The sequence below is a fragment of the Pipra filicauda genome, unplaced genomic scaffold (genome assembly GCF_003945595.2).
Source record: "Pipra filicauda isolate LSUMZ 115617 unplaced genomic scaffold, ASM394559v2 scaffold103_size3290846_pilon, whole genome shotgun sequence".
Taxonomy (NCBI): Eukaryota; Metazoa; Chordata; class Aves; order Passeriformes; family Pipridae; genus Pipra; species Pipra filicauda.
The window spans coordinates 1162608-1190562 of NW_024103474.1; the positions used below are offsets into that span (position 1 = coordinate 1162608).

General features: G+C 39.4%; 1 protein-coding gene and 1 long non-coding RNA gene across 5 annotated transcripts in view; one reads left to right on the forward strand and one right to left on the reverse strand.

The window, feature by feature from the left end:
- Positions 1-27836, forward strand: DCP1A (decapping mRNA 1A). Of its 3 annotated transcripts, none has more exons than XM_027727821.2 (10): positions 1-172; positions 1248-1288; positions 3064-3191; positions 11184-11250; positions 15697-15835; positions 19167-19286; positions 22645-23400; positions 23843-23908; positions 25924-26142; positions 27675-27836. In XM_027727821.2, the coding sequence occupies exons 1-10, from the start codon at positions 38-40 to the stop codon at positions 27753-27755; spliced, it is 1752 nt and encodes a 583-aa protein (XP_027583622.1). In that variant the 5' UTR covers positions 1-37; the 3' UTR covers positions 27756-27836. The 3 variants fall into 3 exon arrangements, with proteins under 3 accessions (XP_027583622.1, XP_027583604.1, XP_027583614.1); XM_027727803.2 differs by having other exon boundaries at positions 23843-23899; XM_027727813.2 differs by lacking the exon at positions 1-172 and adding an exon at positions 529-1157.
- Positions 487-27955, reverse strand: part of LOC113991510 — a 39587-nt gene continuing 12118 nt past the window's right edge. The window contains exons 2-4 of one of the 2 annotated variants that reach the window (XR_005562585.1): positions 21751-21851; positions 6662-6798; positions 487-667 (exon numbers count right to left, since the gene is read on the reverse strand). This is a non-coding gene — a long non-coding RNA (uncharacterized LOC113991510). Of the gene's footprint in view, positions 668-6661; positions 6799-11700; positions 11958-21750; positions 21852-27955 lie in introns of those variants that run through there. The other variant, XR_005562586.1, reaches the window with a different exon arrangement.

The following is a 27955-nucleotide window of genomic DNA, read 5'->3' on the forward strand; positions in this document are numbered from 1 at the left end:
TGTTGCCGTTGCGTGGGCGGGGCTGCCCGGATCCAAGATGGAGGCGGCGGGCAGAGCGGGACAGGAGATGAGTCTGGCGGCCCTGCGGCAGCACGACCCCTTCATCACCGGCATCGCCGACGTGACCGGGCAGGTCGCGCTCTACAGCTTCAGCCCCAAGGACAACGAGTGGGTGAGTCCGGCGGGGCGCGCCCGGCCGTGCCCGAGCCCCGGCAGCCGCCCGGCCCGGCGCCTCCGCACGGGGCCCGCGCGGGGCTGCGCTCGCCCCGGGGGAACTTTGGGGGTTTGGGCGCGTTCACCACGCGGAGGTGACGAACCCAAAGGGTGTTTGTGCTGGGGGAGAGGGGAAAGGAGAGGGAGAGGGAGGGGAGAGGAAAAAGAAGGGGGGAGAGAGAGGAAGAGGGAGGAGGAGAAGGGAGAGGAAGAAGGAGGACAGAAGAGGGAGAGGAGGGGAAGAGAGAGAGGAAGAGAAGAGGAAGAGGGAGAGGAAGAGGGAGAGGAGGAGAAGAAGAGGGAGGGAGAGGCGAGGCCGTGTGTGCGTTCGGGGGTTCGCAGTGACGGGGCAGCGCTGGGGCCGGAGGCGCTTTGGTTCCTGGTGCCCGTTGGCTTTTTCTCTTTTCTCATTGTACTTTGTTGTTGTTGTTGCTCTCGCCTGTTGCGCAGCGCCCTGATTCGGGAAGAGTGGGATTTGAGAGGTGTTAGTGTCCGTCACTGCATTAAAACACAAGTTTTGGCCTGAGCGCCGGTTTTGTCACACAACTACAGAAGTGGAAATTCGAGGAACTTCAGGCCTGGAACTGCACGAACTTTCTGTGCTTGTGGGTCACAAGCCCGTGGTACAGGTTGCTCTGGAAAGTGGAGTATGAAACAGCCGTGGCCCGTAGTTCTGTTGTGGTGTTTCTGGCTGTGCTGTCATTGCTGTTCTTTCAGTAACGCTGTGGAAAACAACCTGTCCGATATTTAAAGGCTGCCCTTACAGGATCAGCTTTGGAAGGTTGTGGAATACTGTAGATCACATCATCAGGTTGTTAGCATGAGAAAGCTTTTGGAAGTGAGATTAATGCCCTAATCTTTGTAAGAAAAAATAGGTAGTTTCTGAAAATAGGAGATCGTTTTTAGCCCTGTGATGTCAAACCTTATGGAAAGTTAAGGCTATTGTAAGTCTCTGTAATTAAAACATTCTAAAACATAACTACATAACTGTGTGAACAAGCACATCCTTGAAATGCATTTGCTGTCTTTTGTAGGAGAAAACTGACATAGAAGGGACCTTATTTGTGTACAGAAGGTAAGGGTTGATTTGTTGGTTTGGAGTTTCTTAGGGGGGGGATATAGGGGTGATGATGTTTGTTTTCCTGCCTTAAGAAAACAAACTTCAGATATCTCCATGTAGAGCTTTCATACTCACAGTTCCTTATTTGTCCAGCTGTTAACAGCTGTATACGTTTTAAAAAAGAATAAACTCTGCACATGGGTAAATAACTCTGTCAAAAGCCCCTAAAAGTACTGCTGAGAAATCATAAAACTTAATGAACCCACATAAAACCCCAGTTTGTTGAGGTTATTTTGTTATTCCAGTGTAATTTGTTACAGTTTGTTAAATACCAAGTTGTTTGTCTCCTAAAATCCATGAAGTTGATTATGAAAACAATAGACATGACAAATTAAATAATCTGTTCTAACCTACTTCTGGAAAATGGCAAAAATTTTTGTAAATGGATGAAGTTGCCCAAAAGCTGGAGCTGCGCTGGTGTCTGGTTTTAGGGACTATTTGATTTCCTTATGAAAACCATGAAAGAAATTTCCAGTTCTCTGAGACGGGGGAAAGGGGTGAGAGCACATAAAACCAATCATGAATTTAAGTTTTAAATAACATGCAAATAAAAAATCTAAATGAAATAAAACTTTGTTGAATGTATGAAATAGAAATAATGCTGGCTAAAGCCACCCTGAAGCAGACTGTCATAGCTCAGTCATTACAATATTTTGTCCTAGCACTGTGAAGGGATTTGAGTAGCCAGTTCCTGTTACTTCAGCTCCCAGCTTCGAAATACTTAGTGTAAGAAAGTGAACCAAATTTAAAAAACAAACAAACCCAAAAGGCAAAGCAAAGGGTTTCTGTGTAACTAGCTGATGATTTCAAACAGGTTCTGTCAGGTGCATTAAAAGACTGACCTGTGGTGGTAAGGATTGTTTACCCTTTCCTTGGAAGCTCTTGATGGGTTTTTGTTGTCTATTATTAGGTAAAGGTGGCCACATTTTTACAGAAATCTTAATATTTACTAGCTAATTGTGTCTGTTTTTTACCCTGCCTTCATCATGCTGTTGTTGATTATGTGACTGCTTACAGGCACAGCTGAGTGCTGACATGACATTTATGCAGCAAGAGAAAACACATCTAAAACTATCTTGAACTTCCAGTGCTTGCTCGGTGTTTTTGAACCTGGTGTCCAGCAAATATCTAGATAATAAAAATAGTTTCACTAAGCAGTATAATTCTGAATAATTTAATATGTACTTTGAGGACACCGGGGTAACTCCTTATTTTCAGAGTTTCACTTTAGGAAGAAATTACTGCTTATGGTTCCCCCAGAAGTGCATTTCATGCTATTTAAGAGAGCAGCCCTTTTTTATTGTCATGTCTATTTACAGTAAGGGAAATGATGCTGTGTAAGTGGTTTGGGTTTTTCTCCTTTAATAAAAGAATTCTAAAATGCCTCAAAACTGTCTCATGTAAGGTATTGAATACACTTGAATTTTAATGCTGGACCTGCCCTAGTTTTTTTGAATAGGGTTTTTTTAGAGGCATATCTTTGATTCAGCAGTTTAACAGTGTAGAACTGTAATGCTAATCCTAATCCTGCTTTGAGGAAAGTGTAGTTTGAAATTGAAATTAGGTGGCAGCCAAGAAATGGCATAGAAGAAAAACTGAGAGCTTCAGGACTGCTAAAGCTCCACCTAATAAAGCAATGGAGATTTGAAGATTAATTCATAACTCAGTTTCAGAAAATTATTGATGTCAATGAAGATATTAATCCTTGGTTTTGTTTTCATTGAAACAAGGTCAGCTTCTCCTTATCATGGTTTTACGATAGTGAATCGACTGAACATGCACAACCTGGTTGAGCCAGTAAATAAAGACTTGGAGTTTCAGCTCCATGAACCTTTTCTTCTCTACAGAAATGCCAGCTGTGAGTATAACTTTCTCTAAACCATATAAACTTGAGGTTCTGTTTTATAACCTTGATCACTTCTGATTACTGTGATATCTGTTTCAAGTATAATGTAATGGGGCAGGTTCCAGTGAAATGTCTGGTGATGTTTTCTGTCTGCAGGGCTAAATTTACTTAAATAGCTGTACTAGTATATTATGATCATCACCTGCTTTCAATAAAAAGAGAATATACTGTCAAAGTGCAATATTGCTATATTCTTTTAAAGTAATGATCTGATAGGTGTAATCTAAACATATACACAGTGCTATAGGATTAATAAAAACTAAGAAAGAATAATGAAGATTGATAGATTTTGAAAGTATTTAACAGCAAGGACAGATCTAAGAACTTCGTCTTGCAAGCAAAAAAAAAAAAATATTAATCATTAGCTTCTAAAAGAAGTGGAGAAAATTGCTCAGCTCTAGGTTGAAGGTTTCTTTCTCCACAATAGGCTTTGGACTCAGCAGATAGTTGTCTGTTCTAAATTTCCTGCAGTTTAGACTCCAGCAAGTTTGGGTACAGATGAGTGGTGAAATAGTACCTGGGATCTTCTTGCTGCATTTTGAATTCTAGCAGTGTTTTGTGTCATCAGTTGAGCCTCAGTCCCAGTGTACTACGTTCCAGTTGGGTACACACTGAAAGTGCTGGTGCTCCAAAGAGCTCAAAGTGTAAATTATGCAGCCCTTACAAAGAGGAGGAGGGACTATGTGGGTAAATGAACTTTACATGAGGTTAAATAGATAAATAGAAGTCACCCCATAGAGCAGAGGGTTTTCATGGTGCAAAGGTGTCATTTCAGAATTGCAGCTGTGAAATTGGTTACATGGGAAGCAAGGAGTTGATTCGTTTGTTTGTTGAAGCTGCTGATGGTATCAGGAGCTGCTGTGGAATTACCAGGTGTACACCAGTGGGAGTGAATAGAGGATCACTTTAAGGAAGGAATCATTGAATTGTTTAGGTTGGAAAAGACCTTTAAGATCAAGCCCAACTGTTATCCCAGCAATGCCAGGTCCACCACTACCCCACATCCCTAAGCACCACAGCTGCACAGCTTTTAAATCCCTCCAGGGATGGCTGCTCCGCTGCTTCCCTGGGCAGCCTGTTCCAGTGCTTGACAACCCCTTCCATGAAGAAATTTTTCTTTATATCCAATTTAAATCTCTCTGGCACAGCTTGAGGTCATTTTCTCTTGTCCTACTGTTTGCTTCTTGGGAGAAGAGACCAACCCCTGTCTTGCTACAACCTCCTTTCAGGTCGTTGTAATCAGAGAAGGTATAGGCCGTGTGTGAGTTCATTAGAAACCCCAAAGCTGCTTGTTTTCCTTTGATAAAAGCTCTCCTTTTCCTTTGGGACATGGGTTTGTAAGATATGTGGGAGGCTCATGGGACTTAGGATAGAGATGACATAGAAGAGTATGAGGAAGGAAGGAAATTATGCAAAGGTGAGCAAGGAAAAATTATAGACTGGTTGTGGGACATAATTGCATTCTGAGATAACCAAGAGTATTTTTTTCCTCTTATTTCTTTCCCACTGTCATGTTAAAAGACTCTAGTCAGAAACTATCCTTTCTTTCATCACTTCCTCCTGTCTCCACCAACTGCAGATTGCAAATGTTCAATGTAGTTAGTATGTCATTGGGTATTTTCCCGAGTGCCACAAATAAACAGATGAGTTTTTGTGTCCTCTGCTTGTGTTCACTTTGTTCAAACACAAGCTGAAAAGCATTGAAAATGGCATCTGAAGTTTTTATCATTTATGATTTCAACACCACTAACTCCCTACATTGTGCATTTAGTTGTTGTGTTTTGGGTTTTCTTTCTTACATGAGACTTTCCAAATTTTCTGGCCTCTATCCCCTGAATTAGCTAGAAAAAAAAACAACTTATACGATGGAAATGTATTAAAGCTGTTTGCCTCTATCAGCATAGCATTTGTGAAACTTTAAAAAACAAGACCAGACTAAAACCCCCTTCAGGCTTGGTTTGAATTTGCAGACAAATTCCAACATGTATACGTTTTATTTGTATGGGCAGATCAGGGGATTCTTATCCAGGTTCTTTTCATGTGGAAGGATGTCCATTTCTGCTCAGTTGCCTGCTGGCATGAAAAACTTTGCATTTTTGGGACTAATTCAAATCAGAGCTTTAAGCTAGTGGTTAATGTAATGTGTATCTCTGAGGGCTTAATGTGCTGTGTCTCTAAGTGAAGTTCTGCTGAGATCCCTTAATGACTGAAAGAGGATGGACTGCTGGCTTGTGTAAGGAAAAGCTGCCTCTTACACAGTGTTGGCAACAGCCCTGTTTCTTGTAGAGTGGAGTTTTTTGTATCCTTGAAGAAATGTACTGGGATCATTACAAACTCTTAAGGGTAAGTTGTCCTGTTAAGATTGCTGAGTGATTGAACTGCTGATTCCGTTTCCTTAGCTTACGGATGGGGGATGGTTCAAACTACTTGGTAAAAACCTAAAATCATGTTTATTAATACTGCTGTTGGGCAGAGAAACATGTTTTGCACCTGTATAGTTCGTTTGTAACAGGATCAGTGACAGAGATTTACACTTCATCAGGGCATGGTACAAATAGTAGATGATCAAAGCAAAATTATGTCACCGCATATTTGGGGAAGATTCTGTCACTTTGTTATTCATTACACTGTGAGGTTTCCCCCCCCCAATCATACCCTTCTCATATTTTAGCTGTTAATGGGGAAATCTTTCCCAACTCCAGAAATTTTGTTGTCAAAATTATTCTTTCTACACAATGTGGTTCCAGCCCCAAAAAAACACTGGACCCTAAAAGTTCACTATAACACTGCCCCAAAGCTTACACCACTTCCTTGTGAGGCATCAGATGCTATAGCAAAAATGACAGAGGGTGTGACTAACAAGCTGTGAGACAATATACCACTTACAGTAGTAAATAGAAAAAAAAGTATTCTGCTTTTCATTGTTATAAAGAATTAATGAAAATAAATATCTCCAAAGGTGAACAAAGCAAGCAATTAACAAATTTAAAGGAGGTTGTTTGACTTACTGTAACATATTTTAAATTTGGAATTCCTCTTAAAAGGTAAAAACTTTTAGATTATACTTAATATGCCATTTATTATTTCTTAGTCTGCTGGGTATATTTGATCCTTGTTGAACTTTCCCGCTGGACACCTGCACATTCTTTAGAGTATTCAGCGTATTTGTTCATGAAGCACTGAATCCCATCGACCTATTTTTTTTAAATGAACCTAAGCTTGTTTTCTCTTGTCTGTGTTCTGTGAAAAGTATGTTAAACTCTGTTTCAAAAAATGCATACAGTTCTGCCAGTACTAACAGTCCAGTCTGAAAGTTCAGTACTTTCACTCAATCTGTAATGTGAGAATTTGGAGCTGACAGTTGATAGTTTGCTTAATCATAGGGGAAAATTAGGCAAAGTTTTAAGGAATGGCCAACTTACCTGTTAAAGTCTGCAGGAACAATTCTTCTGAGCCTTTCTCATTTATAACTTTCCCTCTGTATCGATGGTCTTGATTAAAAGAGTTTCTAATCCAAGTCAGTTCACTTGGGAGGTCAGGCAGGTTGATTTCCATGGTGCTGAAAAGACAGATGCTCAGCATAAAACCTGGGTATTAAAATAAATGGTCCTTGTCTGGTGTGGGGGTTTTGTTTGGGGGGGGTGGGGTTTCTTTCTTCTTATTCCTATCCAAGATAAGAGTTAGTAATACAAAAATGGTGGATTTTGGAGAGTTTTATACGTTAAAGTGGAAAACTCAGTTACAAAGTGCTGTCTTCTGGGCTTGTATTATTGATGAAAACAACTTGTATTCAGAACAGCAAAAGTAAAATGAGTTGTACTAAAAATCTTTGAAAAAGCTCCTAACTGGTTTCAGAAGCGGGAAGGAAAGTCTCTCCTTATCACCTGTGTTCCCAGCTGGCAGCACTTAAAGTGTAACACATCTCTGTGATTGCTGAGGCTGACGGGCTCTCCAGCAAGCACATTAACCCAGTGCTTTAGGCTGAGATAAGAAAGGAGCCTGTTCTTCATATCTCGAGCAGAAGAAGCAACACAAGCTGGAGGAGGGGAGGAACGATTGAAAACTGTTAAGAACTTCTAAAAATAGGTAGTTTGACCTGAAAGATGGCACTCAAAGTAGAGGGGCTTTCTGCCACGGTTCAGTGTTGCAGAGCAGTAATCCTTCTCATTCCATACAATCCTGTCAGATGGCAGTTGGTTAAAGTGTTCCTGATCTCAGATGCTGTTTGCCACCTGAGGAATTGCTCCAGTGCTAATGCTTGTGGCATTGTGCTGTGAGCTGTGTTAGTGAAATGGCCTAAGATACTCAAAACAATAAGAAAGGAAGGAACTTTTTTTTATTCATTCTAATGATTTATAAATCTATGTGGCAAGGTAATACATACACTGAGGAAATAAAAATGAGGAATGTCAGAGAAGGTACTAGAGCTGACTGAGGAGAGGTGGTACTTCAGCTAACTAGAAGAAATACAAGCTTTAAGAGAGATGGCTTTATGTGATTTTTGCCTTAAACTGTGTTTGAAGTGTAAAGTGATGCACATACGTGAATTTCTTTATGGGAGTGAGATGGGGTTTCAAAATAGGAGTCCTTTCGTTCCAGTGTTTGAAAGGTTATTGTCCTCCACTTCCACTTGTTCTGCTGCATTGTATGGCAACACCTAAATTGGAACTGTAAAAATAAAACTTTTCTCTCTCTTCTGTCATCTCTTCCAGCTGAACTTTTAAACAAATCATCTCTTTGAATGTTGAAGCTGTATCTGCACAAATGGTTAAACAAAGGGAAGAGAGTGATAGTGTCCAGAATCTCCAAAACTGGCAGTGCTGATGAGTCCATGTGCACTTCCCCTGGGCACAGTTCCATTTGAACAGTTTTGCCTTACTGTGTACCCCTATTCTTTGTCCTCCCTCTTGTGCTCAGACGGCCCATTTGTGAAGCTGATGCACAAACAGCATCAAGGAGCTGGTCTGGATTAAAATGTATCGAGCTGGCATCAGGGAGAGGGGCGAATTGGGGTCGAACAAGTTAATGGCAAAGCTGTGGCAATGTGAGGGCGGTGACACTGCCTCTCTGCTTACTTAAACTGAGAACTGAAGTGAAACTACAGCTCTGGGACGCAGCTTCATTTCATGTTGCCAAAGAGTGAGGCTTCTGCGTTGCAGTGGCACTTGACTCTTCCCACTCTTAGTTCAGATCTCAGAGCAGTGGCACAGTGACCTGACTGTCCCATGGAGCAGTGGGAGCACAATGGAGAAGAGTCCAAGGCCTTCCTTTTAGTACCATCCAGCTGTTAGGGTTGAGCAAGAAGACTTCCACAATGCTTCTGTTCTCTCAATATCTCTCTGGTTTTCCATTGCAATTTCAATCAAGTTTTAATCAATGAAGTTTTAATTTCAATCAAGTTTGGAGAGGAGTTTTGTTATGTGTTTAGAGAAATATTTGTGGGTCAGTGTTTCTAATAAAAATTACATATGTCAGAGAAGAACAAAGATAAAGATAACAGATGACTTGTTTTAGTTTTATGAAACCTGATTTGTCTGTGGTATGGGTTACTCATTACTTCAGATGTGTCAAAGTGTAATGTGAATCCTACTGAAAGATATTGCTGATGATGATTACAAACTGCTGTTACTTGATTTTTAAAGATGCTGCCCAGCATTCACTGTAGAAAAGTTGGATGTAAAGTGTTTAACTAGATGGAAAAATGAGTCACTTAATTCAGTGGCTTCTGTTGGGTGAAACTCTTGAAAGAACTGCAAGGAGAAAGGTGCCATTAGACATGTGAATGTTCAGCTAATGTTTATGCTGGGTGTAGCAAAAAAATCACGTATTTAAAAAGAACTGGTAAGAACCAACTCTGATATAAGGCTGTTCATAGCTGGAACTGCATGTAAGAAATACATCAAATGTACTAATGCAGTTGGGACACACACACACTCCAGGGGCAAGGGAGCTGAAGTGGTAGTACACAAGTTCTCTTTTGGAAAGAGGAAGGTAAACATTCCAGCTGGTTGGACATATGTTAATGCCTGAGTTTACTTGTTCATAACCTGCTTTACATCTTTGCAGTATTGTTAATGTTCTGCAGTGGCTCCCTACAATTGCTTGCCAGTAGTACCAAGTGGAGATTTGGATCTACTTCTGATCTTGTGTAGGCCTGTTTCTGGCAGAATTGAGTGTGACTGTATCATTTGTCCCATTAAGATATCATTATCTTCCTCTCTTCAGCAAGTATGCTTTTGAAGCAGCTTTCTCCTCTTGGCAGTTGGTCTGATAATGAAGTCAGGGAAGGGAAAGAGCTTTTCTTCAGTGCTAAAATATGTTACATGACTAAAGAAGTAGCTCAAACTGGAAATTTTTATAGGTTTCTCTGCAGCAGACAATCCAGTTGTATTAAACTGTAAATTTTAATACAAGCATTTCATAAGCATTGGCTTGTATGGCTTATAAGCATAAGCATGTATGAAATGCTTTTGTATTGGCTTATGTCTTTTGTGCATTGATTTCTTTGTTTATGACTTGAAAAGCTTTGTTGTCTTGAGCTGGAACCTCTAAAGAAACAAACACCCAAATGAATACAGTTGTTATTGAGTAAAAGAAAAAGAACAATTTCAATTTGTCTTATGATATTGTTCTAGCAATGAGGTGTGTACGTGAGTTTTTGAGGATGTAAGCCTGGGATAACTGGAATGTCTAGAGAAAACATTTGGCAAATAATTGCCCTCTTTGCCATGGCTTGACATAATTTTGAGTGGACTGGCTTGAGACTTTTGAGTATTTTGAGAAGGGGAAAAAAAAGTGAGTGAAGAAAGAAAAGGATTTTGCTTTGAAATAAAAATCTACATCTGGCTGGAAAAAGTTGCGTATTTTTTTTAAACATTCCTTTCCTTCACTTTAAGTTATATTTTTATAATCAGTGATTTCAACTTCATAATAACATCAGCATGAACTGCAGTATAAACGTGAGTTTTACAAGGCTAAAAGCATTTTTCCAGAGATTAAAGTACTTTAATGGTAACATATATAAAGTGTCTAATTGCCTTTAATGTACTTGCACACTGTGCATTGACAAACTTTGTAGGTGAGTTAAGATTTAAAATAATCTGTTTTGTGGGTTGGATTCAATACAATTCTGAAAAAAGTTCTGCAGCTTTGTGGTGTTGACACATCTGTGGGACAATGAGGAGATGAGCTCGTGTGTGGGTGAGAGGCCCTTGGAAGTGGGATTCCTGGGGAAGGAGCAGCACATGGCACTACTGACAAAGTTTCTCCCTCTGATGGAGTATCTTTAGCTCAGCAGTTGGGCTCCAACTCTGCCAACTTGCAGAGGAATTTTACTTCTGAAAGCCAGAATGGGGCTGAGTGTCTTGCTGAGCTGGAACCCCTTTGCCCTCATTGCTTTGTCCTTGATACCTTCAAAGAGTAGGGGTCACTATGAGTCTATTTTGAAGCTGCTCCGTGACTGTGACGCTGTGATTGGAGCTTTGGTACTGCTTCCTTCTGGATGGGGAACCTTCCAGAGAGCCCCTGAGTGAACTGTCATTCTGTAATTCAAACTAATATTTTTGTTGATTTTCAGAAATTGACGAACTTTAAAATTATTTTTTTTAAAAAATGGATATTCTTTGGCCTAGTTTAAATGGTAAAGTCAGCAATTCAGAACAGGAGGCTGCAACTGCAGACGGCATCTGCTGGTTCAAACTTCATTTTCTTGCCACTTTTATTTACAACCAGTATCAGCATTTTGTAGTTCTTGCTTTTTATCTAACTAAAGATATTTGTGTTTGCACAGGTGCTATTTCTGATTATTTTATAGTCCTTGGTCACACACAATATTTGAGTGGAAATTGATGGTAATTCACGTTGCAGATCTAATTCACTTTGGTTTTTTACTTTTTTCCTGTGCATTTGATTTCTTTGCCTTACACTTTTTTTCTTATTTTCTAGTGTCAATTTACAGTATTTGGTTTTATGACAAGAATGACTGTCATCGAATAGCAAAACTCATGGCTAAGTAAGTACTGGGACCTTATTATTCTGTAATTCTTTTATGTAATGCAGGAAAAAAAATCTGAACCTGTTAAATTGCCTGCTTTTTTCTCACTCTCCTAAAATGGAGAAATGCAACAATCTTGCTGGTACCAGGTTTTTTAGTAATGAAAATGATAGTTTTGTCTTTAAAAAACCTCCAAGATTAAAATTTTCTGTTACGTGATAAGAAGAATCAGTTGAAGTATTAGTTGGCATTCTCCAAAGGAAGCATGCACGAGCACTGTTCATTATTTTAAATTGTTTGTATAGGGATGCTGGCAAAAGACTTTCTAATACAGAAAGTATAACGAAATAAAGGATGGTAGGGTTTTTTTGGTTAGTTTTGTGGTGGGCTGTTTCTTGTATGAGCTTGTGGTTTGTTTGGGGTTTTTTTAAGAGTTATTATTCCTGACTAAAGTGAAGAGATGGGAGAATAGCAGGAGAATTAGGTAGAATCTTCCAGAATTAAAGCAAATTTTCAGTGTCCTTAGGATGGAGCTTGAATTGTGAGACAGGGTTGTTGCACCACCACAAATGCAAAATGTAGATGTCCTGCACAGGGTGTCTTCTCATCCCTTGTTCTTGGCTTTGCTTCCCTTCACTATCACACCACTTTCCTGAACTTCCTTGTGTGCCTTAATCAGCATGACATGGCTTCCAAGTCAGGGCATCTTGAAGGCTTGCAAAATTCTATGGAAATATATAATATTTAATTATATGGAAACCAGTCACAATGTAGACATTTTCAGCTGAATTCTGATTTCCTAATCTGGGGTTTTTGCAGTGAGTTATTTTGGCTTTTCCACACAGAAGCAGTGTGAGACAACATAAATTACAGACTTTGATATCAAGATCTCTTTCTAAATTCTTTTTCTTTTTTCTTATCCTGATAACCCCCTACAATTCCCATTTCCTGCTTTTGTTTTTTTCTTCCCAGTTAGGTTGAACTTTTTGCTGTTACTTGGCTTCTCCAAATAGAAGGATTGGCTACAAGAGTTAATGGAAAACATTGGGTGAAACAGACTCTTTGGATATTGTTACCAAAACAAATAGCAAAACCTCGCTTACCTCTCCTCTTTATAAACAGAGCATCAGAAGGGCATGGGTTTCTTTGTTTAATGCACCTTTTAATTTACAGCCATGATTCATGTTTGAAGTGGGAGAGAAAGCTGAACCCTTCAAACTCTGCCATGTTGCTATTCTGTCATGCACAGCTGCAGTGCAGCTCTAAGTGGCACAGAGCAAACCTTGAGTCCATCTGGTGTTAAACGAGTCTGGCCACTGTAGCACAAACCGTGGCTATAGATACCCCAGCAATCTTTAGAAGTATCAGGTAACAGCCCAGTCCAGCCATAGCATAACAGTCCATAAAGCACATTTACCCTTTTTGCTGGATTGCAATATTTACATTTTCTTCCAAGGGTATTAATTTTTTTTCACAGTTTTTTTGTCTTTGTCTGGAGTGCAAATTTAGATTTACACCCTTGTGTTAAGGTGAGTTTTTCTTAATCACTGATAGGAAGGAGTACTGCCTTTATAGTACCTCAGCACTTTAAAAACATAACCATAAAAGGTTTCAAGGAGATTTGCATTCTCTTCCCTGCTGTTTGACTTGACCTTATTGTGCCAGACTGAGTTAACAAGATTGCAGACCATCCATTTATATTTTGGTGGCTTATCTTTCAAAAGAAAAGCAAATTAGTGTTTGCTTTGTAATCACAGACGTCACTTCTCACACTCTCTCCCTGCCCCCTGCCCTTTTGTGAGGTTGTGCCAGGTATGTTTTCAAGGCTTTAACTGCAGATATTCTTCAGCAAACTGTCACAGCAGCTCCTGTGTCCCTGAAGGAATGTGTGCCTCTTCCACTATCCGATAGAATGGAAAGAAACAGCAGACCTTGCTTAAAAAAGATTTAATCCTGGATTGCACACAGAGCATGCTCAGTGTACACATTTGCATGAGTTGGCTATTTTTCCCCAGGAAAGGTATTCAATTTACAGAACTTTTTGTTCTTTTTTTTTCAAAGAATTCTAGAATTTTCTGAAATGAAAACATTTTATGGCAGTCGTCAAGCTCCTGACTTCAGAAACAATTAACTTGGCTCTAGTTAAGTCAGGATGATTGATTGAGGGATAAGCTTTCTAGAAGAAGTAGGACAGAAAATGGGGGGTTTCAAATATTTGTGAATCTATTGCATTCTGACTGATAAATCAGGGAGGGGGAGGTATTTTTAGCTTTGTTGATAAGCTTGTTTTACCCTGTTTCAACTCAAAGTGGCTTCTGAGATACAGGCAGCAGGCTAGAACTGGGAGAGATCTCAGAGTTCTGGGGATGCAGTTTCACATTTAGTCATCACCACCATCTAAATGTAACCTGCACAAGACAGGATGGAGTTGGAGCTACCACACAATTATCTACATGAGAAAATAAACTGTTATTCTTCAACAAAAAAAATAAATTTTAAAAAGGTAACAAACACTTCATAATGAACAAGAGAAAAATATTATGAAATGTTTTTCAGAAATATTTGTGAAACATTTCTGTGAAATGGATGTACTCCTTGAAGATGTTTTAATATGAGACCAACTAGTACTGTTTTCACTGGAGGATGTTTCATTGAAACCTGGGCCAAGTAGTTAAGAGCAGACAGAGAGTCTCGAGTGAAGCCTTTGCTTCCCTATCAGGCAGCACTCATGTGACCTCAGTTGTCCAGAATTTTTCCTTTAACTGAAGTATTTCTTTTTTCTCATACAATTATACTAACACTTAAAAACACAACCAAGTATTGTGATTTTTTTACATTGCTCTTTCTCATCCTTAGTTCTGGAGTGAGTTTAGACAGGTTCTAAGTCAGGACTGGGTGACCATGTGGGATGCGTGAACAAAATGTTCTCTCAGGGTGTCACCATAGAAACACTTGTGGAGTGTTGAGCTGCTCCATCCAAAGGAGCACATGCTGCAGTTCTTGGAAATTGTCAGGGTGTAGATTGGCCCCCCTATTGTGAGTTACCTTTGTAGGTGTCTGCTGCTTGCAGAGAAAGCTGTACTAATAACCAGAAGCTGGTTAAATAACCAGCTTGTGTCATTAAAAATTCTGAAAGCAACACTGAATTGTTAAAAGCCAGATCTAACCCTTTTTCAAATAAACACAACTAAACTCCAGTGAAGTAAAGGGGCTTGGTTGTTAGAAAACTGGGAAGAAACTTCCAAGACTTGAACTATTTTTTTCCTCAGAAATATCAACGTAGAGGTGCATATAAATAATTACAGTCTACAAAATCTAGAGTTTGTCCTGAATCCTAACTGACCCAAAGAAAGTGGAGGGTGGAATGATTGACACTGCCTGTGATTGTTGTGACGGCACCTCTTGGCTCCCCCATCAGCCAACAGTTCCACAGCATGCAAGTTCTCAAGTGACATGCCAGCTCCAGAGCTCTGCCCTGTTTACAGTGCTTGTTTTTTCTTAACATATTTGATTAATGCAGGCTTAAAAAAGAAGGGATTACAGGCTGGTGTGTGTTTATTTCAAGAGGATAAGCTCTAGCGCATTGCACAGCCATGTATATCTTGTGAACTGCATATGGATTAGGAGTATGTGCTGCCTTTCCTTTTATTAATGAAATGTGCCACGTACACATCATCTTCCTGCGTACCTTAACTATCTTTTAAATTGAAGTTTTGGATACTTGAGGCAAGTAGGAGTGGAATAGAAGTGGTGAGTGAACTGTAGGCACCAGAGGCTGGCAGGAACACCGTGTTTCCAGCCTGCAGGTAATTGGAATGACTACAGGGCAGCTCAGGAAGAAAATGGTTTGCTGTTCTTTCCGGAGTCTTAGGTGGGGCTGTGAGGAGTCACTTGCTCTACGTCTCCTTGCAGACTGACTCCAGAGACATCTGGTGTGAGCCAACTCTCTTCTTTCCCACTGTCTTAGTTTTGTTGTATAATGCTCAGCCTCATCCTACATTAGAACTGTTTGGTAATAGATTCTGCTGAATAATACATCTTGATTTGGCTAAATATGGAAAAAATGCATGTGAGGAAGTAAAGAGTAAAACAATGTATCTTAACCTACACTATAACCGATGTTCTTTGTATATCACATGCTTGGATGTCCATGTATTTTATTGTAAAAATGTCTAAACAGGGGAGTTTTATAGAAGTGGCATTTACTGTAGGCAAACTGTGTGAGAGACACAGCCTAGTGCTCTCTGAGTTGGAGATAAATCCTACAGACCATTTGACAATTTGACTTGTATAAACCTTGTAGCAGATGAAATCCTGAGTAACTTTGGTCAGATGAGTGTTACATTTTTTTTCAGGCAGAAGAAATGTGTTAATATGCTGGGAGTACCTTTTTCTATACTGCTTTTTGCAAGATGTTAACTCTAGATAAAATTTTTAAGTGCTGTTTCTCCTTTCCTGTTACAGAGTGGTTGAACAAGAAGCTCAGAGATCACAGCAAGTTTCCCAGGACAGAAAAAGTCCCAGCAGAACCAACGGCTGCAATGAAAACAGGCCCATTGACATCCTGGAAATGCTCAGTAAAGCCAAGGATGAATATGAACGAGTAAGTAAATGTCTCTTTTCAGGAAACTAGTTTTTAGCACATCAGCTGTGCTTTGTTTAAAGGGTGGGCTGTCTCTGCCATGTTCCAGCAGCCTTGTTTTCAGACTGATGTCTTGTTCCCTCCCTCAGGTACACTGTACTAGGAAACAGTCTCTGCTTTCAGGCAAGATGGATTGAATACTGATCATGTGATCCAATTTGAAGTGTAGCTTGATAGGCCCATTTTACAGTGATTTCTCCTGGTGTGAGAAAATTTTGTCTCTGGGAATAGCAAATAAAAATTGCCCAACAGCATCTGTCTCTTCTTAGTCTCAAAAGATGTCTTGTGATATTACAGATTGAGTCATTCAGTACATCTGTAGACTCTATGAAACACATTTTTAATAGCTGTAGACTAAATGTAACAATACTGTGCCCCTGTCTTTCTGTTACCCAATTTACTACTTCTGTCCTGTCTACTGTGTCTGTGCTTTTAATAAATTAACTCATTTTGGAAAGAAAAGTCTGTTATCTTTTGCCAGTGCTAAATTCACAAGATTACATAGTGAAGCATGTTAGTTCTCTTAGGAAAGAATTACTTTATATAGTTGTGAGGACCAAATTTATACTGCAGGATGAATATAAAGGTAGTGTGTGGGAGATCCTAAAAAGGAAACAAAGATTCTGAACACTCCTCTTCCCAAGTACAATGATACAGGAATGTGCAGTAGTAAAGCCACGTGTGAGTATTTCATTGCAGAGCTGTGCTGTGGTTTCTTGGTGGCAGAAGGGGGAGCACATTAGTGCAGTGCTTGATTCCTTCCAGAAGTTGCTTGTGCAGCAGAGTTCCTTTAAGTACTTGGGATTTGAGGCTTTGTGGGATTCTAGGTGGTTACAGTACAATGTGGGATGAGGAGAAAGGAATAAGCATGTGGGTTTAAGCCTTGTATGAACCAATTTATCTTGTCACTGTCTCATGTAGCTTGATGGCCAGTGAATGTGACAAACAGTCCAATATCTTTGACCCAGGCTAGATATTAATGTCCAAGAAAAAGCCTGTTTTTTTCAATGCTTTAAAATACAGATAAAAAAAATAATTCTGATTGTGTGTGCATCAGTGCTGTTTGGGGAGGTCTTTGTGTGAAGGCCAGCATTGTGGAAGTAGCACCTTTTGTGAGATCACAGAAGGAAACGTCAAAACCTGAATGGTTCATCTTTCAATGGTGTATCAATTTAGACAGATTTGAAGAAATTGAAGTCGTTTTGGAAAGAAGGAAAAAAAAACCCACCACAAGAACACACTGTTTTGGTGCCCTCTTAGGATGTGATGAAGCAATATTGGTTAATACACATTTCCAACAGATGGCTTATAAAGACTTGGGATATTCCACGTTGTCTTCTAATTTTCAGATCTTTTTCATGTGAGACTACTGAAAAGCTAGAAAAAAAGTTACAAGAATCATGGACAAGTAAAATTCTGTTAAAGAGGCAATGGGTGTGTGCAGATTATTTTTAGTGAACGGTCAATGTCTGTGGTATCAGTAATACAACAGGGAAATATGCAGGGCATAGGTTACAGTAGAGTTACTTCAAAATTAGGGGGGTTGATTTCTTGTTGTTTTATGTGTGTGTGATTATGTCTTGATGCTTCTAGAACGCTGGTGAAACTGCAATAGTGACTTCATTTCCTTTTTGTGTGACATGAACTGCAAGCTGGATCTGTTCAACATGATCCCATCATAGCCCTCTGTGACTGTAGTTGTGTAGCAGTTGCCAGATAAGCAGAATTGAACAATGTTGGTCATGTTTCAAACAAGCTTCTTTGGAGAATGTTTCGTTGACCACCTCAGCTTTAACAGCAAACCTCTGGCACGTTAACTTTGGAACTCCTTGTAGCCAAGGTGTGCCGACCTTAACATGATAAAGAAACCAATTCATTTGGAGCATGGCTTCTTGAGAGACCTTTCCTGTCTTAATTTTTCCTTTTTAAGGAATGTTATGGCACTTGGTAATTACACATGAATTTGTATTTAGGAGCAGAAAGTACTTATCTGCCTGGTACATTCCAGATGGATCATACAGTAATCCTTGTGTGCAGCCCACATGAGATTGGCAGAGTGTCAGCATGAGAAGGGGGCAGAGGGAGTGAAAAAGAGATTTATGAAGGTCTGAGTGATTTAATCTAGGATTCCAAATCAGCTTAATCCTTCAAGTACACACTACATCAAGCCCATATGTGAAAATGAATGAACTCTGAAATTTTTTTTTTAATGAAGTGAATGGATGCTTTTTATAGTGTGGTTTGGGTGTGTATTTCAGTATGAGCATGGAAACACACTGCAGCTCATCCTCTAGTGAAAAGAACGCTGCCTTTCCTGATTTTGTAACTAGAAGGCCTCCAGCATTTCAGGCACAAAGTTTTGACCTTCAAGTCAATGAAAGATGAGACAATTTGCTTCTCGCCTCTATCCCTAAATCACAATATATCATCTTGATTTTGTATTTATTGCTTTCAATTAGAATTTGAAAACAAAAGAATAAAGCTCAGATTGATTTTTAATCTGTTGCTAAAAAGTTTAACCTGTATTTTACTGCTGTAAGTGACCAGGGCAATCATCATGTGTTGTCCAGTGCTGAGCTATATCATATGCATAAGGTGTAGTTTATCCACTGAAAGCTGGATTGTTCTACAGTTTGGGGTTTTTCAGTGGTGATGTAAACTGTAATACAGTTTCTGTAGTTGTTTATGTATATATTTATTAAAGATGAAAGTCAACTCAATCTGTAAACATACTGACTGTTATAGTGCAACTTGCTTGTCTGTTTTTGTCTTGTTCACAGAAAATTAAATTAACACTTGAAAATATATGTACGTGTTTGGTTAAACCTGGTGGAAATAAGCTGGTGACAAGCTCTCTTTCAGCCACTTGGAGTGATTTCCATCAGGATTTTTTTTTTCTAAGCAGTTCCTAGATTGGGTTCTTGATTTAAAGAAGTGCAGCAAACTTCCTCATTAGGAGCTAATGCAGACACAGGATGTGAAAAGCCCACCTTTTCTTTAATATGTAGTTTTCTTTCTTGGTGAAAACGTATAAAGCCAGTCGTGTTTTGGTTTGGGGTTTTTTATATAATAATAAAGAGTAAGAGCTTTATGACTACATATCAGATTCTGGATGTCTTGGTAGGATTTTTATTTCCTAAAATTTGTGAATTCGACAGTGTCTCACAAAAATCAGTGCTTTGTACATCTGTATTTCAGTCCAAGTGCCATGTAAACAGGATTGTATAGTGGGTAAATGCAGATTTTAAACCTACGTATTTATATTAATTTTATTTTTTTTTTGCCCCCTCAGAATCAGATCAGTGACTTAAGTATTGTATCAAGTTGTGGAATGCAACAAAATTCAAATCCTCCAAAGCCAGAAAGCACAGAGCCTTCAGAACAAAAGCCTTCATTACAAGTGCAAGAGCAGGTATGTTTCATCCAATGCTAAATGAAGGGCTTTTTTTTTTTTTCCCCCCATGTAGAACTTTGTTTCAGTACTAAAATTGGTTTGTTTGGTAGAATGCCTGCAGTGTTTTCTGCTGAATGTATTATCACTAATAAACTAATGAGTTTGAAGACTTTTAGGATCCTAAATTCTGTCTTTTGACTTAGCATTTTAAAAATATGAGGAAATGTCCCCACTGCTGTGAATATCCAAGTATGTTTAAATGGGCCAGCTTGAATTCTGGAAGAAGTCAGACTGTGGTAATGTGCAGGATGACTTGAGAGACGGGAAGCAAGAAAAACTGGCCTGTGCCACAGTATTGCAGTGAATCACTCAGGTGGACATAATGTTGCAGCCTTTCACACACGAGCTCAGAGCCCTGAGTTCTCGTGGCTCAGACCTTCAGGCTTGTCTGTGCTGCCTTCGAAGTTACAGCTACCATCCTGCACAGGGAAGCTGTAGCTTCATACAAGACATTTTAGAGATAAATTTAGGAAAAAAAGTAAATTCTGCAGTAAGTAAGACATGAAGTGCCTTGGGCCTGCTTGCAGTGCCACCCAGTGGGCACGGGAGGGGCAGTGCTGGTGCTCCTCAGAAGATGCCCCACAGAGGACAGGAGCTTTAGTTCCCTGCATAGTTCACTGGTGTGTTTCTGATGCAATAAACCACCGTGTTGGAGAAATGAAGTGCCCTATGAAAATGTGGGCAACCTTGCACTTAGTACTTTTAAACACAATACTTAGTTTGGAGGAGTAGTAGTTTCTAGTGCAGTTAAGACTGGGGTATGGGCAGCAGGAATCTGTTTTAGGGGATGGGGTAGGAACAGTTAATGAATTAAAATAAGGGGTGGGGAGTTTGCTGGGATATTCGCTATCACAGCACCTCTGCTTTTGGGTCAGCATAAGTGCTGGAGTGACCCCTGGCAGCTCTGCTTGGTGCATGCCAGTCTGGAGACCTGGCAGCAGAGTTGCCTGAGGCTTTGCTTTAAAAGCAGATATTTTCTTTTGGGTCATTCCATATAGACTGTACAAAATCAGCTGAAGTGCTCCACCTGACAGCACATGGAATTGCGGAACAGGAATCAAATAACTAGTAAAGGAAAAACTGGAAAGATAAGATTCTAACAAATTGCTCTGGATTAATTAAAGGGAAAGTCGATTTATAGAACATGTAAAATGTCATATTTTTAATTCTGTTGAGCTATTTAAAATATTAGCTGCAGAGATACTGGAAAAAATTACTTGGGTAGCATAAATGATAATTCTGTAAAGCCAGTTAACTGGCTTTGAATATATCACAGTTGTGTTGGTGCTGAGCCACATTTTTAATAATGTGGACAACTGGAAGACTACTGGAAAGACATTCCATTTCAACTATAAAAATACATTTTTCATCTAATTGAAACAGATGCCTAAAAAATAGTGTGCATATGCTAAGTATGGTGAGATTCCTAAACTCCCTCCAAAATGTCACACTTGCATGTTGATTGACTAACTTCATCTCATGCTAAAGATACCACATGTTTGGGAATAAAAATAAATGTCTGCTCTATGATACTGTGAAGTCGAGTGTTGTATCTTGGCCATTCAAAATTAAAATCAGTTGTATCATGCAATGCTTTCGTGCCAGCAATCAGCAAAACTGAACCAGAACACTGATACTGAACCCTGAATTGGCAGTCAGAGGTCGTACTGTAAAGTTTAACTTACCTGAAATGATTTCTGGAGAAACCCTTTGAGCAGCAGCAGTTGCACCTGCACTCATGTGGTCATAAAGTGGTCATGTTGCCTTTTTGCAACCCCTGCTGATCTGTCTTCATGACACACTGAGTTGATGATATGCTCAAAGTATACTTCAGCCAGAGGTGGACAAGGCAAAAGGTGGGGTTTGTACTTCATGCTGGAAACTAACTTCATGTTTGAGACTGTCCATGTAAGGGGGCTGGTCTGAGTTGGCTCAAGAGCATGGCACAGATGTCAGTTGATTACTTGACTGTTGTAATGTATTAATAAAGGAAAGTTAGTCAATTAATCATACTGAAGTCAAAAGCAGAGTTTGAAATGATCTGGAACAGTGATTTTTCTCTTAATGGAATCTTAATAGTTGAAGCACAGGTCTCTGGAACAGTAATACCAGTGGAGGAAAGTAAGAACAACTTTCTAGGAAAAAATTCCTAACACAATTAACAAGGTTTATAAACTATAGAATGTCTCAGCTGCAAAGTGAAAGTGTGCCTGACTAGAAGCTGGCTAAAAATGAGTAACAATGGCAGTAGAGGTGAGTAACAAGGGCAAAAGTGAGTGTGATTTCAAGCCCAAGGTTTTTTTAGGCACCTGTACTGCCATGGCTTCACTGCTGTTATCTGTGCTGGGAAAATTGGAGCCAGCAGAGCAATGTCATGGTACAGTAGTTGTCATTGTGAAGTAGTGTCTTTGTTTAGACATACCATCAGAATACACTGGAATTGTGCTGCAGGCCATTCAGGCTTCTGAACAGAATGTTGTATTTCAGTCCAGCTGTTTTACATAACTTCTAGTCCTGTGCAACCTCAAAAAAATAAAAGAAAAAAGGAAAGAAAGGAAAATTTCGAGATTATGGGTGGTATTAATAGTTGTTTCTTTTCTCTTTAGTAAAATACATTTTAAAATATTTTCAGTAAAATATTAAGAAGATGATATCCTTAAAATCATATTTTTCTAACAATGTCAGTGGTGTAGCTAGATGCGTATTTTTGGGAGAGACTTAAAGGACTGGTAGATGTAACTGTCTACATATATATACACACTTTTCAAGGAGATATATACACATATGTTTAGGTGTATACAGATTCTTTTACCTATCGTGACATCTATTGCATTGTTAATGAAAAGGGTGAGAAAAACTGTCTAGGCATGTATTGCTAGTTCAGTTGTGTAGCTTCTATTTTCTGTGTTCCTTTCCCATCTTTTAGGCCGTTTCATTATTTCCAACTTCATAAATTCAGTGAGGATTTTGTTCAACATGTCTGTTTTTCCCCACATCCCCCCAGAATGCCTTGTGTAGTTCTGGCTGATGGATGATGGCAGGTGCCATGTTCATGACACAGTCCATAGCCTTCTCCCTTCCTTACTGCTAGTGCACAGTCTGTCCCAGGAAGGCTGTAAAGAAAAAGCATCCATAGCCAGGATGTTCCTTGTAAATTAAATTAATTTCAAAATTCCTGTAAATAGGGCACACTTGATTTTACATCCATTTGACCTAGTTGTCTCTTGTAGTTTTCTTGAATTTGTAATAGACCCTGGGAGTTGCACAGTGCTGTCTATATTTCTAAGCTTAAAACTTCTTTTTCCCTTCTTTTTAGCCATTTCAGTCAAGGCAGAAGCATCTGACTTTGGAGGAACTGTTTGGAACCTCTGTACAAAAGGAACAGCCCACTGCTCCGTATCCCAACGCAGAGAGAATGGAGAAGCTGCAGACAGATGCATCTGCCAGAGAGCAGCACAGTTTGCTTTTGCCTTTTTCCTTTGACCAGTCACCAGTAATGCAACAATCCCTCGGGAAATCAGAAAGTCCAGGCGTTAAAACCAGTGCCAATCAGCAGGACTGTTTAACACCTATGCTAATGCCTCCAGCTTCAGTTTCCCAGCCTGATATAAAAAATGTTTCAAGCTATTCAGTTCGTTTAAGCCCTGTTCTTAATTCAGCCTCGACAATGGAAGCTGCCCCTGCTCAGATGCTTCCTGGCCTAAAACAAAGCAACAGTATAATGCAAGTTATGCAGCAAGCTGCCAAGCCCATATCCCCACTGGTGAATCAGCCGCCGTCTGAGGGGAACCACGCTCCACAAAACCTAATGGCTGGCCAAAGCCAGCTCATAGCACCCTTGACAACAACCAACACGGGAACTGTCTCAAATCCATCTCATACAAGTGTTGATCTTCTCCAGAAACTCAGGTTGACCCCACAGCATGACCAAATGCAACAGCAGTCTCTCACTAAAACGCCCTTAACACCGAACATCTCTGCCTCGGTTGGCCAACTTGCAACACCAGAGAGCTTCAAAGAATCTCACACTAAGCCATCAGCCTTGAACAGCAAGATAATCCCTCCCCTTCAGGTATTCTGATATCCCTGAAGTTTTAGGCTGTTTTTAGACTTATGTGTATTTTTCCCTTGGAAACGTGCTGTTGTATAGTAGCCTTTTAAAAATAATGAAGGACTTCCACTGTGTCATATTGATTGAATTGCCAAGTTAGACATTCAGTTCCATTAGTTCTATATCATTAGCATCTGCTACTAGTGACAGACCTGTCTGTAGAGGAGGAGGAGGAGGTTTTTCAAACTGGTGCTTTTAGTGGGTGGTGAGTGGGTCCTAAAGAATTCACCTGTACTTGTGTCATAAACAGACTGCTCAGAGCTGCTGATCTGAGAAGGGACAGAAGGTCACAGGCTCATCAGTGTTGCCAGGGGTGGTGCTGTGGAAGTGGAACCTGTACCTTATTTAAAAGTATAAATAAAATTAACAATTTCCTTTTTCTTTTTTTTTTTTTTTAATTTAGACTGTACAACAAAACAAAGAACCAGAAGTGTTTCCACAGCCGAAGACTTTGTCTAAGGCAAGTCAAGTAAGTGAACAAGTACCTCTGCTAATTGTTTATTGATTTTCCTAGAAAAGAGAAAACCCAGCTGTGGTTCACTGTTGATATCTCAAATAGTCATCACCCATTGACCATATTTAAGGAGCTGTTGTGAAGCAGAAAGAAGCTGCACTAAAGGAAGGAAGGGGGAGTTCTCGACTGCCTCTTATTGTTGGTTCTAATGTGGAAATGAGAACACATTTTTGGATTTGCAGCCTTGCAATGAGTTTGCACCATTTGATCTGGGTTTTTTTAATGTTTCAAACAAGCAGTACTAATGCCATAATATTGTAGCAGGTCTATTAGCCTTAACCCAGCCTTAAGCAGCCCAGAGGCATAAAATGTAGCCCTTGCCTTACTGTCACTTAGTTTTCCTGTGGTAACCTTGTATTTTATGAAAAGATACAAAGTGAAAGAAATGGAAGATGGAGGAAGAAAAGAATAACAAGCATTTGTTATTGCAAGACTGTCTAATAGCAAGTTTTACTGATCTAAATTCAGATTTAACATTATTAGAACTGTCTTGGGTAAGAGTTCAAAATAATGTCAATTTTAAATTTCAGATTGCAGTTAAAAAAATAACTGGTAATACTCAAGCCTTCAAGAATTATTTTAATTACCTTTTTGTTATGTGTTATTTTTAGGATACCATCTGTAATTTAATTCTACTTTTCCTTTACCCACCCCCTCCTTTTTCAAATCTCTGAAATTGCCTCATTCTTGTCAAACTTGCACTACATGAAAGCAGTTTTAGTAGCATGCCCAAATCTGATTGTGAAGGCAGTAAAAATGGTGCTACTTAAAGTAAAATGCTGTTCTAGCTACTGGCCTGCTATGAGATAAGATCTACAGTCTGTTCATGACCCAGTTAGTAAATAATAACCAAACTAAAAACATTTTATATGGATTTGGGAATTTTAAGGAATGCGTGCATGTTGTGTAGTAAACTGTATTTGTGGGTTTAAACACATTGTCTTCAGCTGAAATCCCACACTATGAGTCTTCACAGTTTTGACTACAACAAAATCAGTTTTCTGGTTCTGCTGCTCTTTATGTTATTGAATACACATTAACTTCAGATGGTTTTGGAGGGTTTTTTCTTCTGAAAATCTTTGGTTATCCAAGGGGAACTCCTTTTACTGACACATCAAATATCTATATATATCACATTTAGTGTTGCTTTTCTTTTGAGTGAGATTGGCTTGTTTATTTTCTTTTTTCTTTCACCACGTTGGTCATTCTGGAGGCCTGAGCAAGACATTGATTATGACACTGACTAATGATTGCAGTTATCAGGAGATGGCAGAGCTGCTCAAAGAAGATGTTTACTCATGTTCACTTTATGCAAATATAGTAGTCTTATAAATTTGCAATTTTTGTTTAAAAGGAAAAGTGGTAAAGGCAGTATGTGGATTTTTGTCATGAAATAGAGACAGACCTGTGGAAGAATGAGGTGGGATGATGGTCCTCAAAATATTCCCATCCCATATTCCCCACAAGGGAAAATGTACTTAAAATGAGAGTATTTCAGTGTACTCCAACAATTTAATTATAATTCAGCAGTCTCTTTAAATATTTTTGAGATACATTTCGAATTTGAAGTAAAATATTCGTAGGAGACCATGGAAGCAGGACTGCCTTTCTGTGAACCCCCAAGGGAAATAATAATCTGCAAAACAGCTACTGAATCCTTTGATTAGCTCGGTGAAAAGCTCATCTTTCATTATATGTGTTACGTTTCAAAAATTCTGGAAGGTAGCAAGGAGTCTGCATGCAAGCATGTTCAAGGCTGCTACCTTCTTTAGCTTTGAAAATGAGAATTACTATTGGTATTAATCTTCATAGATAGATATTTCTTAATTAACAGCACCTATTTTGTAATATCTGACTGAATTATTGTGGCTTCAATTTATTTAATTTTCTTTATGCTCATCTCTCCAGCCTTTACAACATCATTCATTCTTACTGGAAATGGTGCTTATTAATTTTCTGTTCTCTTACAGGTCGCACCTCCACAGTTTGTTACAGCCACAACAACAGTAACACCTTCAGTCCTCTTGTCTCCCAGTGTGTTTCAGCAATCAGCTACAAAGGCTACTGAAGTGGAGAATAAAGCCAGTTCTTCTTCGCCTTTAACACTTGGAACAACAGAAATTCAAACTACACCTCCTACTGTTCTCAGTAGGTCTCAGCTGCAAGAAGCACTGATACATCTAATAAAGGTACTGTCTATACAGAGCTCAATCTCTGAGGGAGAGTTCCAAGTACAGAAGCCAGCACTGAGCAATTCCATACCCCTGTAACTCCTTTTGCTCTGAAACATTACAAAATACGTTCTTTTGTCTTGGAATTACTCCACACTGTGCACATAGTATGGCACAGTTTGCTCCTCTTGGTTGAGATGTGGAGCAATTCGAACAGAGTTCATGGGATGTGTCCTCTCACATCCATATGAATTTGTAGACAAGTGATGAATAAGTGATGCACTAGTAGAAGCTGGTGTGGGGATGGGGGGAGTTGATTTTGCTGTCTTTGTAAGTTTTCTGCTTCCCCAAGGAAAGCTTTCCTGTTTTCAGTTCCCTAGAACCTCTCCTCATCTTTACCTGAAGTATGTTTCTTTGAAATGGAAATTGCAAAGTTTTACTTCTGCTATTTCTAGGGACTAAAAAGTTCAGTTGCATTAAGCCTGTGATGTTGGGAAGCAGCCATACATTGAGATGATTTTGACCTCTAATGTCATGGTGAAGTTGCCATGAATGACAAAGGGTTCTTTCTTAACTTGGAATTCTCTTGCCCTCTCCATGCTGATGTGCAGAGCTTACACTCAAAATGCAAGTCTAAAAATAACAAACAATATCTTCCCAGTGGTCAAGTTTTAGGACCGAAAAGGGCCACTACCAGATCCCATCACAAGGTTGCTTGATTTATCTGTTGTTCCATTTTACGTAACCTTTTCCTGTATTGGTTTGTATGGTTTTTCTCGTTAAAGACTTAAACTAGTCTTGCAACCAAGGCTAAGTGCCAGTAGTCTGAGTGGTGACTTTAGAGAGCTGACAGGAATCTTTGTCTCCAGTCTTTATAGAGAGAGCTGAATGAAGACCAAAATAGGCATATCCTGCAGCACGGGAGTACTCACACAACACTCCAAGCAGGATACCAAATGTGCTGTTCAATCTTGTAAAGAGAATATTACACCCTCAAGCTAGTTGGTTAGATACCAGTTCTGTAAACTTGTCATGTGAATGAATTAGACTCAAAAAATATCTCTAAATATTGTCTCTAAGTTAAACTAATCCATTGCCCAGTCATGCTTTGCCATGAGTGTTCTTGTAGAACACAGTGCAGTCCCACTCAGGCTGCTCTGACAGACAGAAGTACCATCACTTGCGATGCTCAGGCAGACTGTATTTGGGAACCTGCACACAGAATGAAATTCTTTGTGTCTAAGACTAAGGTTTGGACTCTGGAGGGAAGTGAAATGTGAAAGGTTGTTTGTTTGAGCATCCAGTGTGCTCAGTGATCCCTTCACCTGTCTGACCAGCGCTGTGGTTCACAGCCCGTGAGGGGTTCAAATAGCACTGCCTCTTGTGTCCAGCTATTTCCCTTCTCTTAACTCTGGCAGCTGCCACTGTAAGGAATCCTTATGCACAACTTAGGCATTAAATTAAACTTTCTTGCTTCTTTTTACTAAGGCATTAAACTTTTTTGCATCTTTTTACTAATGTTTCTAATGTGCTTCTTTTTTTTCCTGCAGAATGATTCCCATTTTCTCAGCACTATCCATGAAGTCTACTTGCAAGTCCTAACCAAGAGTACAGACAACATTAAGCTATAATTGAAGCTGAATCTATTTAAAATGTGTCCATTTTAGAAACAATTATGCCTCATCTATAAAACTAATATTTTTGTAAAAGAATATTTAGTTTTCAATGTCTTGAATTTGAACCTGTTAGGAAAGACTATTCCTTAAATAGTTATGAAAGTAATGTTCTCAGAAGTGATCTAGGTTTTCACTGTGATCATCACCAGCAAACC

Bases quoted from the DNA above. Each gene is read 5' to 3' on its own strand.
- DCP1A (XM_027727821.2), top strand. From the start codon at position 38: ATGGAGGCGGCGGGCAGAGCGGGACAGGAGATGAGTCTGGCGGCCCTG. The intron at 1,289-3,063 runs GTAAGGGTTGAT...CATTGAAACAAG, and splicing joins ACCTTATTTGTGTACAGAAG to GTCAGCTTCTCCTTATCATG. The intron at 11,251-15,696 runs GTAAGTACTGGG...TTCCTGTTACAG, and splicing joins ATAGCAAAACTCATGGCTAA to AGTGGTTGAACAAGAAGCTC.